This window comes from Cherax quadricarinatus, chromosome 73, assembly GCF_038502225.1.
Source record: "Cherax quadricarinatus isolate ZL_2023a chromosome 73, ASM3850222v1, whole genome shotgun sequence".
Lineage (NCBI taxonomy): Eukaryota > Metazoa > Arthropoda > Malacostraca > Decapoda > Parastacidae > Cherax > Cherax quadricarinatus.
In genome coordinates, this window is record NC_091364.1 from 10,688,043 (window position 1) to 10,707,078 (window position 19,036).

Here is a 19,036-nt window from a genome sequence, read left to right on the forward strand (position 1 = left end):
TTTATCAGAGTGAGCTTAGCTCATGGCGTAGATCTACGGTTTGGACCCTGAACGTAAAGCCGTAGATCTACGGGACGGACCCTGAAAGGGTTAAGGTAAGTAATGAGTGAACTGTATATACATTTTATCGCTCTGGGATGCTTAAATATCATAGAATAGTATGTGTGGGTGGGGTGGCCTGGTAAGGTAGCCTGGCTGATTGCCATACATACCACACTTGATTTCTTACAATAAATACTACTTGTCTCACCCTAGATTAAGACTATAAATATTTTAAGGTAAGTAATGAGTGCACTATGTGTGTATTGTACTTTTTTATTGTTTTTTGATGCCTGGTTCTATTGCTAACTTAATATATGTTAGTGTAAACTTGTTATCTAGTGTTTGTATGCATTTATAAGTGGAAAAAAAAGGTGTTCCACTTTACGGCAGTTTCCGCTTTACGGCGGTAGCCTGGAACCTAACCTGCCGTATAAGTGGGGCCCTGCTGTATGCATTATTCTACCTGCATATTTTTAATTTTTTATCAGCTCACTAAACTCTGTTTTCTTTCTAGTAAACTGCCATTATCATTTCCCTAAATAATGTATGTTCTTCAAAGAACTGGTATCCTCTTCTATTCTACAGGTGAACGCCCATTTTCCTGTGAAGTATGTGGCAAAACATTTTCTCGCAAAGAGTACATCAGTGAGCACATGGCTGTTCACTCTGATCATAAACGTTTCTCCTGTAGATGGTGCAGCAAGGAATTTAAACATAAACAGAGCTTGCGTCACCATATGAAAAGTGCCCACGACTCTGTGAAGGTCAATGAGCAGGTAGCCCCAAATGCTTCACCCTTTATACCAGTTAATTATGCTGATGAAAGTGCATAAGAGATATGAAGTTACTTAATAATTTGTTGCCATTTTTTAAATTTTGTTACTTGTTATACATTTTTCACTAAAATGATGCAGTAAGAGTATTACCCTGTGATATAATGAAAAGTACATCGTTTTGTACCATTTATGTTAGAAAATCTTCATTATCAAAAGAAATTAAAAATAATTATTGTATAATTTTTTTTTTTACTTTTGAATTTTTTAATATGTTGATTTGACTATAATAATTTGAAATCTGAAAATTGCTTACAAAATAATATTTAAGTTAGCCTATTTAGCTCTTAAATAAATTTGCTTATTTCATTGACATGAACATAAGCTTAAGAACATGAATGCAACCAACTTGTCTTTTATGTTTTCATGTATAGTTTATATATGTGTAATAGTGATTTAGGCTTCTATAATTTGGAAGTTAAACGGTTATAAAGTTGTGTGTTAAGAGTGAAAGTAATTACCCACATAAAATTATCAGCAAATTAAAAATATCTGTAACAGATGTTCAACCATCATGAGTCTTGGGACCAAGATATTACAAATGTGCAAACATTGTGAATCTTATATGTTGCAAATATTGATAATATTAATATAAATTTATTAACCCTTAAACGGTCCAAACGTATATATACGTTTTTTCAACATCTGAAAGTATGTAAAAAAATGTAGATCTTTTTTGTTTTACATTTGAAAATGTGTAAAAAAGCTTTTATCTACATTTTTTTTTTGTTATATTTGAAAATATATAAAAAAAAGTAGATCTACTTTTGTAGCACTACGAATTTGAATGTCAATCTCTTTGGACTGTTTAAGGGTTAATTCAAATTGCTGAAAATTTGAAGTTCTTGTTAAAGCCATTTGAACTAACTTGAGTTACTATAAAATGTTATAAATCTCATTTGAGCTCTGAAGGTGGGGAGGGCAGTGTCTGTACTCAGGAGGAGGAGTGGGATGTTACAGTCTAATTAAAGATAACCTGAATTACAATGTCACCACACATCTGGGAAGACAGTTATTGAATGAATGATGGTGAATATGTTTTCTTGTTTGAATCAACCTGCTTTGAAGAGAATTAGCCATTGAGGTTAAAAAAAAAAATTATCAAACTTTCTGACCATCAGTATATTAAATACTATTTTGAAATCATATCAATTGTTAAACAAGTAACAGAATTTTTGATGATGCTACTTTACTGTAAGGTCTTTTGGTATACAAATATGTTTTTCATTAAATGAAATGTTTGTGAAATTGCCTGACCCATATTTAAAGCTTGAAATGGCATGTCATTCTTAATTTTTTGTTCTATACAATTTGAACAGTATGTTGTAATCTGGTAGACATACAGTATCTCTCTTATTTGCACAGAACTAAGGGATATTAAGGTTTAATGTACTGATTATTTTATCCTTGTCAGTGATATATACAGTACTTTATGGTTTTTATACCATTTTGTTTTTTGGGAGATATTTGGGGAACGCCTTTTCAGATTTACTTTTATTTTGAAACATTTGTGTTTGCTAAAACTGCCAAGCAACAGAGCACCTGGAAGCTATTTAAGATTTTCTTCTAATTATGCCATGATGTCTTTATCTCTATGTAATATCATGGCAATGAATTGCAAATACCATGGGTCTTCATCTCTTCATAGTATCAAAAACAATTACAGTGGACCCCCGGTTAACGATTTTAATCCGTGCAAGAGGGCTCATCGTTATGCGAAATAATCGTTATGCGAATGAATTTTCCCCATAAGAAATAATGGAAATAAAATTAATCCGTGCAAGACGCCCAAAAGTATGAAAAAAATTTTTTTTACCACATGAAATGTTAATTTTAATACACACAAACTGAAAAAGGCATGCACAATTAAATGACACTTACTTTTATTGAAGATCTGGTGATGATTGATGGGATGGGAGGAGGGGAGAGCATTATCTTCTTACTGTTTAGAAGGGGAATCCCCTTCCATTAGGACTTGAGGTAGCAAGTCCTTTTCTGGGGTTACTTCCCTTCTTCTTTTAATGCCACTAGGACCAGCTTGAGAGTCACTGGACCTCTGTCGCACAACAAATCTGTCCATAGAGCTCTGTACCTCCCGTTCCTTCAAGACTTTCCTAAAATGGGCCATAACATTGTCATTGAAATAGTCACCAGCACGGCTTGCAACAGCTGTGTCAGGGTGATTTTCATCTATAAAGGTTTGCAGTTCAACCCACTGTGCACACATTTCCTTAATCTTTGAAGTAGGCACAATGGATTCCACAACTGGCATAGGCTTCTCAGGGTTAGCCCCAAACCCTTCAAAATCTTTCTTAATTTCCATACTAATTGTCACCCTTTTTACCACAGGGTTGGCACTAGAAGCTTTCTTGGGGCCCATGGTCACTTATTTTCCAGAAACAGCACCGAAAACACTGTAATAATACGAAATATTCCGAGTGTATGCTTGGATGTTACCGCGGAGGCTGGCTGGTAAACAATGGGACGGCCGGCACATGTGAGGGCACATTGGACGCGTCTCAGACGAAAATCGGTAAGCGGGTTTTTAATCGGTATGCGCGGCAAAAATTTTGCGATAAAAGTAATCGGTATGCGGAAAAATCGCTATGTGATGCCATCGTTATGCGGGGGTCCACTGTAATTGTTTTTGGGGGTCTAATATATTTATTTTTATTCTTGATTCTCTTTGGTACATTTATGCAGCAAGAATCCACAAGTTGCTGTTATGCTTGCTGGCTTGGTAGCTTAGGCAAATTAAAAAAAAAATTGTGTTTGGGTCTGAAAATTTGTTAATCAGGAAATATACTATGGTAGGAGATGTGGATACCTTTCTTAATTACGTACTAATATTCAATCAGTCAGTACTTAGTTTGGTAACAGGCAACTATCCAGGGAGGTGCTCTTGTCCTGTCCCATTAGGGAGGGGGGGGTGCCTTGATGCTGGTGAAAAGCTCTTGATCCAAGGAATTAGAACTATTGATAAATGAGACACTTGTGCAACATTTGGGTATCTTTATTCTGGAAATGTTTTGTCACAGTGACTTCTTCAGTCCAGTGCAGAAGGTGGTGGAAGATACAGAGGAGTTTGAGGTAATCAGTCTCTCAACCTGGAGTCAATGTGTTCAGTCCATCAATCTTGACAAATGTGCAGCATATACCTGGAGATAGGGCTTATATACTGATGACAGATGAGGTGGAGCAGTGGTAGGTAGTCACCAGTGAATAAAGCCTCAGTGGAAGTAGGTCGTGTCTATAGATTACACAAGTTTTGAAGAATTGGTAGACACAACCTGCTTCCACTAGTGGCTTTGTTTACTGGTGACTCTTGTCTACCACTGATCCATCTCATCTGTCATCAGTATATAAGCCCCATCTCTGTGGTTATGCTGTACTTCTGTCTAGATTGATGGACTGAACACACCAATTTCAGGCTGAGGGACTGATTACCTCAAAATCCTCCTCATCTTCCACCTTTTTCTGAATTGGACTGAAGAAGCAACTGGCTGGCAAAATGTTTCCAGAATAAAGATACTCATATGTTGCACAAGTGTCTCAGTTATCAACTTGTCGGTTTTGTAAACCATTTATTCACATTAGAGCTATTATTCCTTATATTGAATCAAACCCAATTATTCCAGTTTCCATCCATGGGCTTGTGGAAATATAAGTTTGTTTTATGAATTAAATAATACTGTCCAGTTTTATGAGTAGTGGGGGGCTTGAAGATGGTTGGAATAGTTTTAAAAATTCAGTATTAGAATGTGGGGCAGAAGTTTGTGGTTATAGGAGGGTGGGTGCAGGAGGAAAGAGGAGTAATTGGTGGAATGATGGAGTAAAGGGTGTGATAAAAGAGAAAAGGGTAGCTTATGAGAGGTATTTACAAAGCAGAAGTGTTATAAGAAGAGCAGAGTATATGGAGAGTAAAAGAAAGGTGAAGAGAGTGGTGAGAGAGTGCAAAAGGAGAGTGGATGGTAGAGTGGGAGAGTGAGTTGAACAAGTTAAGAAAGTCTAGGGAACAAATGGATTTGTCAGTTAAAAACAGAGTAGGGGAGTTAGTAGATGGGGAGATGGAGGTTTTGGGTAGATGGAGAGAATATTTTGAGGAACTTTTAAATGTCAACGAAGAAAGGGAGGCGGTAATTTCATGCACTGGCCAGGGAGGTATACCATCTTTTAGGAGTAAAGAAGAGCAGGATGTGAGTGTGGGGGAGGTGCGTGAGGCATTACTTAGAATGAAAGGGGGTAAAGCAGCTGGAACTGATGGGATCATGACAGAAATATTAAAAGCAGGGGGGACATAGTGTTGGAATGGTTGATATTTTTGTTTAATAAATGTATGAAAGAGGGGAAAGTACCTAGGGATTGGCGGAGAGCGTGTATAGTCCCTTTATATAAAGGGAAGGGGGACAAAAGAAATTGTAAAAAATATAGAGGAATAAGTCTACTGAGTATACCAGGAAGAGTGTACGGTAGGGTTATTATTGAAAGAATTAGAGGTAAGACAGAATGTAGAATTGCGGATGAGTAAGGAGGTTTTAGAGTGGGTAGGGGATGTGTAGATCAAGTGTTTACATTGAAGCATATATGTGAGCAGTATTTAGATAAAGGTAGGAAAGTTTTATTGCATTTATGGATTTAGAAAAGGCATATGATAGTGGATAGGGGAGCAATGTGGCAGATGTTGCAAGTATATGGAATAGGTGGTAAGTTACTAAATGCTGTAAAAAGTTATTATGAGGATAGTGAGGCTCAGGTTAGGGTGTGTAGAAGAGAGGGAGATTATTTCCCGGTAAAAGTAGGTCTTAGACAGGGAAGTGTAATGTCACCATGGTTGTTTAATATATTTATAGATGGGGGTTGTAAAAGAAGTAAATGCTAGGGTGTTCGGGAGAGGGGTGGGATTAAATTATGGGGAAATACAAAATGGGAAGTGACACAGTTACTTTTTGCTGATGATACTATGCTTATGGGAGATTCTAAAGAAAAATTGCAAAGGTTAGTGGACAAATTTGGGAGTGTGTGTAAAGGTTGAAATTTGGAAGTGAACATAGAAAAGAGTAAGGTGATGAGAGTATCAAATGATTTAGATAAAGAAAAATTGGATATCAAATTGGGAAGGAGGAGTATGGAAGAAGTGAATGTTTTCAGATATTTTTGAGTTGACGTGTCAGCGGATGGATTTATGAAGGATGAGATTAATTATAGAATTGATGAAGGAAAAAAGGTGAGTGGTGCATTGAGGTATATGTGGAGGTAAAAAATGTTATCTATGGAGGCAAAGAAGGGAATGTATGAAAGTATAGTAGTACCAACACTCTTATATGGGTGTGAAGCTTGGGTTGTAAATGCTGCAACGAGGAGGCGGTTGGAGGCAGTGGAGATGTCCTGTCTAAGGGCAATGTGTGGTGTAAATATTATGCAGAAAATTCGGAGTGTGGAAATTAGAAGAAGGTGTGGAGTTAATAAAAGTATTAGTCAGAGGGCTGAAGAGGGTTTGTTGAGGTGGTTTGGTCATTTAGAGAGAATGGATCGAAGTAGAATGACATGGAGAGCGTATAAATCTGTAGGGAAAGGAAGGCAGGGTAGGGGTCGTCCTCGAAAAGGTTGGAGGGAGGGGGTAAAGGAAGTGTTGTGGGCGAGGGGTTTGGACTTCCAGCAAGCGTGCGTGAGCGTGTTAGATAGGAGTGAATGGAGACAAATGGTATTTGGGACCTGACGCACTGTTGGAGTGTGAGCAGGGTAATATTTAGTGAAGGGATTCAGGGAAACCGGTTATTTTATAGAACCGGACTTGAGTCTTGGAAATGGGAAGTACAATGCCTGCACTCTAAAGGAGGGGTTTGGGATATTGGCAGTTTGGAGGGATATATTGTGTATTTTTATACGTATATACTTCTAAACTGTTGTATTCTGGGCACCTCTGCAAAAACAGTGATTATGTGTGAGTGAGGTGAAAGTGTTGAATGATGATGAAAGTATTTTCTTTTTTGGGGATTTTCTTTCTTTTTGGGTCACCCTGCCTCGGTGGGAGACGGCCGACTTGTTGAAAAAAAAAAAATGGAAGCCTGTTAAGAAACCTTTAATTAAGGGATATTTGCTGGATAATGAAAATGTCTAGAAAATTATTGTCATTTTATATGTCAAATAATTTCTGCATCTTTAAAAAAAAAGTTAACTAAAGATGAACAATAACTTATGAAGTACAGTTGACCCCTACTTAGTAACTTAGATGTGGACCAGATACAGCCTCTCCTTACTCCTCACTTAATGATGGAGTTCCATTCCTAAGACCATGTCAGTAAACGAATTTGTCACTAAGTGAGGAGCACGCTATAATGGTATTGGGTTTGTGTCGGCCATCTTTGAAATTGTTTTAATGTCACCTTTGCAGCATTTATAACATTGCTGGTATATTTTTAAATGTTTATACAGTAGTGTACTGTATATTGTAATAAACAGAATAGAGGAAATCAACTCTAATATACATTATTTAGGTATGCAAACTGGTCAGAGAGCCCATTGTAAGTCCAAGTTGTCAGTAAACGAGTATTTCGCTAAGTGAGAAGCTGTAACGTGTTTGTTAAGCAAAAAATACATTAAGTGAATTGTATTTTCCATAGAGTGCCATATATACATTGTGACAGTAGTATTCCACATCTATTACCATAATTCTTTGGGATGGGGGAAGAGCATGTGTGAGTGTTCATGAGTAAGTGTGTTTCTGACTGTATCTTGTGGCCTTCTGTTTTCTTGTTAAAGTTTGGTTGGAGCATTGATTTTTTTTTTTTTAAGCAATTCAGTCAGACCATTTTCTTGTACGAATCCAATTTAAATATAGAAATATTTTGTAAAAAAAAAAATTGTGAATGCATTTTTGTTATAGCATTATTTAAACTTTAAAACACTTTCTCCAAAAGAAAGATAGGATTAAAATGTAGGTTAGACCAGAGGTTGTTTGAGTGACAGTTTTAAAGACCACTAGTGAAAGATTGGTCAGTTACTTTACTTTTTGTCTATACCTCATCAGAATTATTATGATAATTATAACTCCAAAATAATGTTTTATAAACTATGTTTCTTCTACTTTTATTGTTGAACTCTTGTTCCTGCAGTAATATGTTCCAAAATATGCTCTTCAGCATTTTCTTTATTCTGTCCATTTTCCTAATAAGTTTTTCACACTAAATTTCCAAAGTGTTGATGATGTTTTAAAACATCATCAACACAGATTGCAAATAAGGGCAATGTTAATAATACTGTAATAGTTTACTTTTCATGACTGAGGATAGCCATATTTGAATTATCCATGGTGAGGAAACTTTATTAAGATATTTTATATTTAACCCTTTCACTGTCGTAACCCCATAAATTAACCCTTTCAGTTGCTGAAAATTAAAACTGCTTTTCTTCTGAAATGGTAGAGAATCTTCTTTTGAAGGTAATATCACCAAGAATATGAAATTTGATGGAAAGCTTGCTGAATTATGCAGGGGCAGATTTAGAGGTCGGCACAGTTTACACCTTGATAATTTTGCCTATTTTGAGTTCAGTTTTAAGCCAGTTCAATCACATTCTTATCTATTTCGCTAGTATGTCTTCTGTTCCATCTTCTGAGCACAAGAAACCACCCAATCAACTCTGTGAACTATCCCATAACATGCACAGAACTTGGTAATTTGGCTAATTTTACACAAAAAAAATTCCATTTTAAAAACAGTTCAAAATAAACACTGTAGACATTCCAGGCACTAAGGCAACATTTCTTCTGTTCATTAATCATGTCCTCAGGGCTCTTCTTTATTATTACACATGCTCTCCATTTTGAATTCTTCATCATCATCTGGTTCTCAGATAATAAAATAAGGCCAGGAATGATTGATCATGGCTTACAATGTTCCAGTAATTGAATCAAACGTAGTAGAACCCATAACACAGACTAGGGAATGTAGTGGCACCTTACCCACTACATCCAATTTCAAGCTACTTCCAGTCTTAAACCAACCAAACTCATCTCTATTTCCGTATTATATTCTTCATTCTGTCAAACAATACCAAGAAACAAACAGGAAAATCATAAAAACTATTCTAGAAACACCTCAAAGTTGCTATTTTAAACCAAACACAAGGTCAGTTTTGCTTTTCCTACTATGCACAACATGGGGTAGAATCTTTTTTTATACTAAGCACACCCATTGCACAGACCCATTCTCACATGTCTAGGCCAAAATATACTGCTTATCTAATGGAGCTGAACTTGAAACTTTGCTTACATAAGCATCAGTAATGTACATTTACAGAAAAGACAGTGAATGAGTTAAGTCCTGTCAGTGTCACAATTTAAAAAAATCTAACATGATAGAGAATTTTTTTTTCTAAAGGTATTTATATATAAAAATGCAAAATTTCATGCAAAACTTATGGAATTAAGCAGGTGCAAAGTTTGAGGTCAGAGAACACTTCATGCAACTGCAATTTTGCCCACATTGAAGCCTATTTTATGCCAGTTTCCATACTCAAGCTGATTTAATTCCTAGCTATTTTGCTATTATGCCTTTAGTTCTGTTGACTGAGCACAAGAAACTGCTCATTCAATTCTTAACACTACCCTATAAAGTACCCAGAAGTCAGTAATCTGCCCACTTTTACACAAAATACAAGAAATTCCTAATTAAAAACAGAACCCAAAATAAACACTGTAGGCATTCCATCCAGTAAAGCAACTTTCTGTGTTCATTAATCATGTCCCCATGCCTCTTATATCACACACACCCTCCATTTTGAAGCCATCATCACACAAAAAATCTAAGTTTTACCACGTTTCCCAGCTAATAAAATTTTACTTAGAATGCTCACTCATGGTTTAGGTCATCATTTGAAGCAGACCTAGTAAAAGCACATAAAACAGACCAATGGGATTGAGAACTCTACCCTTCCTCAGGAAAACTGCCAGAAATGAGATATTTCTGCCACATTTAGGCCTATTTCAGGCCACTTCATGTCTGAAGCCAATCAAAATCATCTCCATTTCACTAGTATGTCATTCTTTCTATCAATTGGCACCAAGAAACAGTCAATAAAATCATAAAAATCACTCTAGAATGTACCTCAAAGTCACTCTTTTAATTCTCACACAAGTTCATAGGTTACCTCTTCCCTTCATGCACTGTTGAGGGTGCAGTTTTTTGTTTCTTACTGTACAGACTCATTCTTTCATGTCTAGGCTGTAATTTACTGCTCAGCATATTTGAGGGCACAGTGATTAAGATGTGATTATATGTAAGCACTACTGGCCTCCATAACATAAATCTACATGGGAGACAGTGAAACCATTTGACTATGCCCACAGTCTTCAGGGTAACTCAGTTTAAAGGAATAACTCAAGGAAACAGGAACACTCGATAATTGTTTCTACAAGTCTCTTCACTTGAAATTTAACATACCAGGTAGTTTATTTTCTGTACTGTACATTCAGATTTTCAATTAGTGCTAGTTACACATTTAAAATGAGTAGAACATTACTTGGAAATCCAGCGCAGGATCTTCTCTTAACACACTTACACCAATGTTTTTGAAGGCAAGGATGAATGCCCTTGGAATGATTTAGTGAAATTGATTAATTTCTAATTGAAAATGCAAGCATTTCTGCCACCTACCAATAAAATTGGTGTTGATAGACACACACAAGAATTAAAGGAAAAGCGTGTCAAAGAAAATTGGGTAATTTATTGATTCTGGCCACAGTTTTAAAACATGACTTACCTTTTTGTCTCTTCCAGTTTATTTAAATACTGTATGTTCTTCTCTACATTATCAATTTATCTCTACATGGTACATTGAAAATATTCTTGGGATTACTAGTACATATTTGCAGGTTGATCATCACTAATCCGGCATCATTGGGACCTATAGGGTGCCAGATTAGTGATTTTGCCGGATTACAGAGTGGTTAAGTTAGAGTACACTTAACCCAATGGTGGTATGTACACAACGGCGATTTTGCCCACTTTATACCCTATTTGTGGCCCATTCCATTGTTCCAGTCGACCAGACTCTGCTATTTTGCTAGTTTTCGTTCTATTCTGTCGATTGAGTACAAGACACAGCCCATTTACCTGTTTTAACTGCCTGATAAAGTCATCAAAAATTGGTAATTTGGCTACTCTTACACAAATTTCAGGAGATGCCAATTTAAAAATAAGGTCCAAAATAAACAATGCAGACATTTCTGGCACTAAAATAACATTTTCTCTGTTCATTAGTCATGTCTCCAGGCCCCCTCTTATATTACACTTACTTTCCATTTTTAATTTTTGTTCACACAAAAAATAGAAGATTTACTGTTATGCAGACTACTGCATTATTGTAATAATTGTATAAATAATGTCAACCCATTCTTGACCACATATCAGACCAGCCAGTTGGACACGTGACATAATTTATTTATTCTTGAACATTGGCAAAAATCAAACATTTCTGCTACTTTGAGCTCAATTTCAAGGTACTTTCCATCCTGAAATGAATGAAAAATCATCTCTATTTCTGTAATATATCTTCCATTCTGTCAACTGAAACTGAAAACTGAGACCATAAAAACCATACAAAAATACACTGGAAAGTTCCTGTTTTACACCAAAAACACAGTCGCAGTTTTTTTTCTCATGCACTGCAAGCTGCACATTTTTTTTATATAGTTCACACTTATCACACAGACCTATTCTTTCATATGTAGGCCCAAATTTACCAGTCACAGCTTAACTGAGAGAGCTGAGCTCATGGCGTCATACTACCGGACCTACAGTGGCTCAAAGCCACCTTATCTTTTATGGACGGTGTACAGTGTTTGAGCTTTACACAATGAGAAGCATTTCCTTTATTTGTTGGAACCATGACTAGGGATAAAAGTGAGCAGGTTATGACAATAAATGGAGAAAAAAAAATTGGAATGATTTATGCAGCAAGTACCACTGCCAAACAGTAGCAGCAGGTTGGTGCAGCGACTGCAAAAATTTGAAATTACGTTTGCCAAAATTAGTATCGGATTACTGATGGAACCTGATTAGTGATTGCCAGATTGGTGATGGCCAACCTGTATTATTCAATATTGTGTATCATGATGATATACAGCCTCTCCTCACTTAACGATGGAGTTCCGTTCCTAAAGCCGCGTCGTTAAGCAAATTCATCACTAAGTGAGGAGCATACTATAATGGTAATGAGTTTGTGTCAGCCATCTTTGGTATTGTTTTAATGTCACCTTTGCACCATTTATAACATTTCTGGTATATTTTTAAATGTTTATACAGTAGTGTACTGTATATTGAAATAAACAGAATAGAGGAAATCAGCTCTAATATACATTATTTAGGTATGAATACTGGTCAGAGAGCCCGTCGTAAGTCCGAGGTGTCAGTAAACGAGTACATTGTTAAGTAAGGAGAGGCTGTATTTAATTTGTGCAGTATGCCAGCAGAATGCTTTTGTAAAAAAATTCTCCTTCATAGGTAATGTACAAAAATGATGCTTTTGATACCAAAATGGACTTTTTGCATCATTAAGAAATATGAAGTACACTATATTCAGTCCCATATTTTACCTGCAGTTAAGTTCATTCCCTCCTTTCCCCCTTAATGAAATGGCTTTGTCTTATCAATAATGTGAAAAAGTCATTTCATTATGAGTCTCTGAAGACTAAACATATTCTTAGGCACACTGGACAATGCAGGTACAAACCAGGCAAAATGTGTACAATTAATAGTAAAAAAATTACAGTCCATTTTGGTCTTCTGGTTGAATACTACAATGGTTGCATGGTATTTGGTTTAATTTACTTCAGTTTTTGTTAATATTTTGTTACCAGAGTTGTGTAATGCCTTAAATTAATGGATTTGGGTCTTGTATAGGAGTTTGTCATTTGTTTGACATTATAGTACTGTACTGTATAATCCAAAGAATCTGAATAAATACAGGCTAGCGAGTTGCTGGATTTGTTAGTTTTCAGAAAAATTGAACAGCTACCATAGGTTTCTGTAAATTTCTGTGAAGTATTTGAAGGTGTTATACAAATAAAATGAAACAAAAATGTTTAAGCTTTAAATGTCACTTTTCTGAATCTTTTTTAACGGTATGACTTGAAATATGGAGAAGCAGTAGCATGATACGCTGACAACACTATTGTAAGAATCACAAAGCCAATGTGAGAGTATAGCACCTTTGGTGAGTTTGGGGACACCCAAAATTGCAAAACATGTGAAATCGAAACTTCTTAATATTCACTGTCACAATACTGCACTTTCACTTTCCAAATTTTCACTGGGGTGCCCAAACTCAGGTACTTTTCAATCTTTCAATACAGGATTCTTGGGATTATACTGCATTGTAGATTGTTATTATTTTTATATGTAATACAATAACCTTTATGTGTGTGCCATATTATTGCAAAATAAGAAAGCTGCTTACACTTGTTATGTATGAGAGAAACATATGTACTACATTAGTAAGCATAGAAAATATTAGGCAAAATTTTCTTGTACATGGTGTCCCAAAGGTCTGGACCCATTGTACAGGGTGTCCCAGAAGTCTGGACCCATAGCACAGAATGTGTTAAAAGGCTGGAAATAAAGAACAGGGCGCATCAGACGTCTGGATTCTCATGGCAAAATACATAATTTACACTTGATGCATTTATTATTCAAATTTAATGCCATTAATAACCCTACACACATTACTTAATGTACAAATGTTTTTCTTAATATTTCTCAAGATAAAACACTGATGTTAAAGCAGCATTCCCATTGTTTGGGTTTAGGTTTTTGAAGCACTAAAAAATAGTGAGACTGTTTTACTTAGATCTTTATTTATAAGATTGATTTTTATAGCCTGTTTGTTCTTGCATGGAAATATAGCAGCCTGATTAAAAATGATGCAAAATATCATTGTTTTTAAGTGGTTTATTCAAGTTATATTTTCTTTTACCAGCCAATATAGATAACATAATGTAGATGTTGTTCATTTTTTATATTGCATCTGGTTTATGTGATTTAGCAAAAAATTTCTGTAAATGAACATTAATTCTGGTATGTTAAGCTCCAGATTTACATTTCAGTACACTGTCACTTTTAAAAAATCAACCTTTCTATAATTGTAGTTAGTTATCGAGCACAATCCCCCAATATTTCAAAAGCTTTTAAGTATGTTCTTAGTCTGACTGCTGCAAAACAAGGTATAGTTTACAGAAAAAGTTTAGACATTTGTTAAAGTTTTTGTCTTTGACATTTAGCAAAAATTCACTATTATTAACAAATTAATATAAAGAAATACAGTAAATGTAGTAAATACATACTATATAAATACAGCTAAACAAAGTAAATGCTGCACCACATTTACTACATGCAGTATATAAATTGGGAAGTGCTCCAAGTTTATTATAACCATGAGATGAAGGTTGCTTCTTATATAAATTATTTTGCATCTGACATTTGATTGTTATTTTTATTTTAATATTCAGAATTAAAGATTCCTTTGTGCAGCGAGTTAACAGTTTGATTTCTTATTCAACTAAGTCAAAAAAAAAAAAATTGTCCTTTATTTCAAATCCACCTGAAGATATTCTCATTCACTGGGAAGCTCATTGTTTCACTCAAGCTTCAGTACATGGAAAGTGAAACTCAGTGTAAATGGGAAACATTTTTAAATGTATGTTGATGTACATTGGATCTATACACAGTTTTAAGAAGAGATATGATAAAACTCATGAAACCAGGAGAGAGAGAGAACCCAGTAGCACCAGTTTGAGAGGTAGGGCCAGAAGCTGAAACTTGACTTTTGCAGCCACAGATAAGCAAGTACAGTAAGATACGAAGACCTCTTGATATTATTGAACTGGCTAGTTTAGTTATACTGTTCCTTGGTTATACATATTCTTAAATTTAACTTTGTTAATATAATTTTTAATCCTACCTTGTTACTTACTTTTCTCAAATGTTTGATTTGGAATTACCTTTTTCTATGAGTATAATATTAGTTGGGTTTATTATTTAGTTAGGTTTCACGCAGATGTTATGATGCCACCACCAGAACAAAAATGGTTTAAGTAACCCATTCATCTTTTGCTGTTGACAGTATAGCGCTATAGTAATTATTTGTTTACCTTACAGAAAGTTTATTCCATGGTAAAGTATTTGTATGCTTCTACTTTTATTTGTAATATCTAATATCATTCACTTCGAGCATATGAGTAAATAGCTAACATGCATTTCTTCTTCTGTATGCCTCTTGTTGTATAGTTCACCCAATAATTCATTGTAAGCCAGTAAATTACAGCTGTTTAGCCAGACCCTCATGGAAACTGCAGCCCACTGTTTAACCCTTAAACAGTCCAAACATATATATACAATTTTTCAACATTTGAAAGTATGTAAAAAATGTACATCATTTTTTTTTTTTTTTTTTTTTTTACATTTGAAAATATGTAAAAAAAACAGATCTACTTTTGGAGCACTACAGATTTGAACGTCGATCTATTTGGACTGTTTAAGGGTTAAGAAATGCTCATCTAAGCTGTTAATTTGTTGTCCTGTGCCTTGCTTAACTAACACTGTACATTTATTCATATCTTTCCCTTGAAGGAGGGTGCCCAGATGCTGATAAAGAGCTCATGATCCAAAGAATTAGAGCTACCTTTCCCTTCCTCAGATCAAACCTGATTTGCCCTCTCCCATTTTCCACATGCTACACAGCCTTTTTGGGTTTTGCACTTGTGAACATAATAATATTTTTCAAGGAGCTTCATAGTTCACTATTATACTGAGGTGGCTATCATTATGTAAAAATTTATGTTGCATAAAAAATATGAAAATAAAGGGCATAACAAAGCAATACAGACATACAGCAGGCATGTGTGAGTGTGAATGGAGATGAATGGTTTTTGGTACTTGATGAGCTGTTGGAGTGTGAGCAGGGTAATATTTTGTGAAGGGATTCAGGAAAACCAGTTACCCAGACTTGAGTCCTGGATGTAGGAAGTACAATGCCTGCAGTTTAAAGGAGGGATTTGGGATACATGTATTTACTGTACGACATCTGACCTGTCATATCTACATGCCTCTGCAAAAACAGTAATTATGTGTGAATGATGGCAAAAGTGTTTTTCTTTCTTGGGCCATGCTTCCTCAATGGGAGACGACTGGCATGTTGGAAAAAAAAAAGCATTAGGTCATTGTAGTAATCGAATCATTTTAATAGCTTTTAAAATAGACTGTCAGGTAGATAAAATGTGTGGGGCTTTGTATCACTCACTGTCATGTGCTCATTTTAAACTTTTGTTATATAAACAACTCTTTGCCTTCATTTGACTCAGGATTAATGTGATTTTTACATAAAAAATCATTTGCTCAACTAATTCATCAAAATCTTAGGTATAAGTTCATTATACATTATATTCTTATTTGTAGTAAAAATATATATGAAATATAAGTACTGTATCAAATCTTAAATGATTGTCTGGCAGTATAATTAATTTCAGTCCCTTAAAATGTGGGATATTATTGTATATCACTAACCCAGCACTGTATGACTTTTGGGTTTAACACTTAATTTTAATCTAATAATTATATACAACTAACTCTCAGAGGTTAATAATTTGCCAATGATGTGCTGTTTAAAGATGCCAAATTTATGTTTAAGTTATGTAATGCTTTGACATTTAACTTTTAGTCACTGCTTTTATCAATTTCTGTATACATACATGAAACTTATTTTAAAATATCAGTATAACAGGTTTTATGTATCTTTACTTGTTAGGGAGCACTGTGTTCCATAATCAAAAGGTATGTACTAATAGAATAATTTTATAATGGTGTATAGAGGGAGGGGAATCCCTTAACTTACAACAGTAGCATTGTGAACAACCCAACTTGAGAATAAGGTCCATAAGAAATAGAATTAAAACTAGACTTGCTTCGGTCACTGCACGATTGAAGAAAGGAATCCCTGTATTCCATAAAGCCAGCACCCTCTACCTCAATGCACATGAGAAAAATAGTACAGAGTGCAGCATAAGTTTCTAATTCTGTTAAATATCAGTGTTGAAGATCTGAATCCAGTCAGAAGAGGCATTTTCTCCAATATCCCAGAATGCACCAGCACTTCAAGTTTGAAGACTCTCAAAATTTGCATTCTCAAGTTATTAGCATTGAAGGTTTAAAGCCAGTCACTTAAAACATTCACAAATTATCACTTGAAAATCAGTATGAACTGTATTTAGAGTTTCCCAGCTTTTACAGTAAAACTGGCAAATTGGCACCAATATGGCACAAAGTCAGTTCAGAAACTTTTATCTAATTAAAATACACCAGCGTTGAAAATTTGAAGACAGTTGGAAGAGGCATTTTCATGCTATAAATGAACAACCTTGGTGTGAGGAAAAAATTAGGCAACTGCTGAAAGTTCCTCTTTGTAGAGACCAAAATACTGTACTCTTGTTTTATGAAAGCTGTTCTACAGGTGTGAATTCTTGTGACACTTGGCCATCCTTTGTACTATTATTTTCTACAGGTTCTAAGTTATGAATAACTCATTCATAAATTGAAATGCTAGGAACACAACTCATTCTTTATTTAGGGACCCCCCCCCTGTAACTTTAAACTAAGATTTATATTTAGTTTACTTCTTTTCATTATTAAACATGTGGCAAAGTAAGAGAAGGGCTGTATAATACAAGTGTATTTATAGCTAGTTACCAGTTAGTTCGTTACAAGCCTTCAGACGTTGTTCCAGTGGCAATAAAAAGAGTGCATTAGTTTGCATGTGTAGCTGTGAGAAACCCATGTGGATGATGATAACTATCAGTAGACTGTAGCTGGTTATTTGAACGTATCCACCACATTAGATAACTATGGTGTGAATGTTGTCATGTACTGTATTGTTGCTTGTTTTTATTGTATATAGTGTAAATATATACTGGTTGGATTTTTTGGGACTTGTAAACAGATTTTATTTTGTGAATTAATTCATAAGGGTTTCATTGTTAAATTATGGGTCAGTATCCATTGTGGCTTGTTTTGTCTTTTTTCTTTGTTTAAATTTTAAAATGAACTGCATACTGTATTTAATTAATTTTGTAAATTCTAAGTTGTTCAGTTTCTTATTCATTTTATTTATTTTACATTTTATCAAGTTAAAAATTAAATAAATATTTTTATTTATTTATTTGTCTGAAACTTATTGTTAAGCAGACTGTTCATACTGTGCTCAAGAATTTTTATTTTGTATGAATTTTACTCATATATACGTATATAATATTGTTATTTTCTTTCTGTTATTGGTAAGAAAGCTTTTGTCTTCTACTACTGTAGTAAAAGATGCTTTTGCTGTATTTTATAAAGCTATTTTCATATAAGAAAATGAAAGTGAAGATAAAGTGAATCATTACTGAAAAATTTGGATTAGCAAAATAATGTGAGATTTTGTTGGAAAGAAGCAAATTTAATTATAGTGCCAATTAGAGAAGTAAAGCTTATCGTTGTGCGAGTGTGGAAAAAGAATACACATTTTCATTGTATTGTAAACCTCTACAAATTGAGTAACCAGTTGTGTTATTTTTTATTTTGAAGTATGTATTTTTAGGTTGGGTTGACTCATTGTTAACTAATAAATGGTTTGAAGGTACGAGGAATTTATATACCCTGTCATGGGAGCTTCTTCAGTTACAGTGCTTCATATGTGATTCCTGGCTTCTGGCCATCCTACCTCTATTGCTGCTGATTGTGGAAAAAACAGCAGTACTCACTTGACTGTGTATTCCACACCAGATTTGCAGATCATCTCATGAAGGGGCACCTTTTGCCACTTTACAGTAATTGTCAGATCATGTTGACAGTCCAGCATCTTATGACTGATTTTGCTGTTTATAAGAGAATGTACTTCATTTCACATACCTCCTTTAATGCACTGACAATCTTACTTTGTCTGCCCTTTTCTCTTTTGGTCATACAGTACTTTTAATGCAAATTCTTTTTAAATTATTTTCCTGATGTTAATTTGTTAAACTGTGACCCACTCCTTTTTCAGCTTGTTCTCCTCAGCAAATGCTGATGTTTTACTGTGACTCAGAGCTGTTGGCAAAGTGATTGAATTTTACTGTCATACTTCCTTAATTCTTATTT

General features: G+C 34.8%; 1 protein-coding gene across 1 annotated transcript in view; it reads left to right on the forward strand.

Annotated features, from left to right (window-relative positions):
• LOC128701098 (GDNF-inducible zinc finger protein 1) overlaps window positions 1–18,539 on the forward strand; it is a 77,812-nt gene extending 59,273 nt beyond the window's left edge. Inside the window, exon 9 of the mRNA XM_053794651.2 lies at window positions 628–18,539. Within this exon, the coding sequence (XP_053650626.1) occupies window positions 628–875 (248 nt within the window). The 3' untranslated portion in view covers window positions 876–18,539. The remainder of the gene's footprint in view (window positions 1–627) is intronic.
• The last annotated feature ends 497 nt before the right edge of the window (window positions 18,540–19,036 follow it).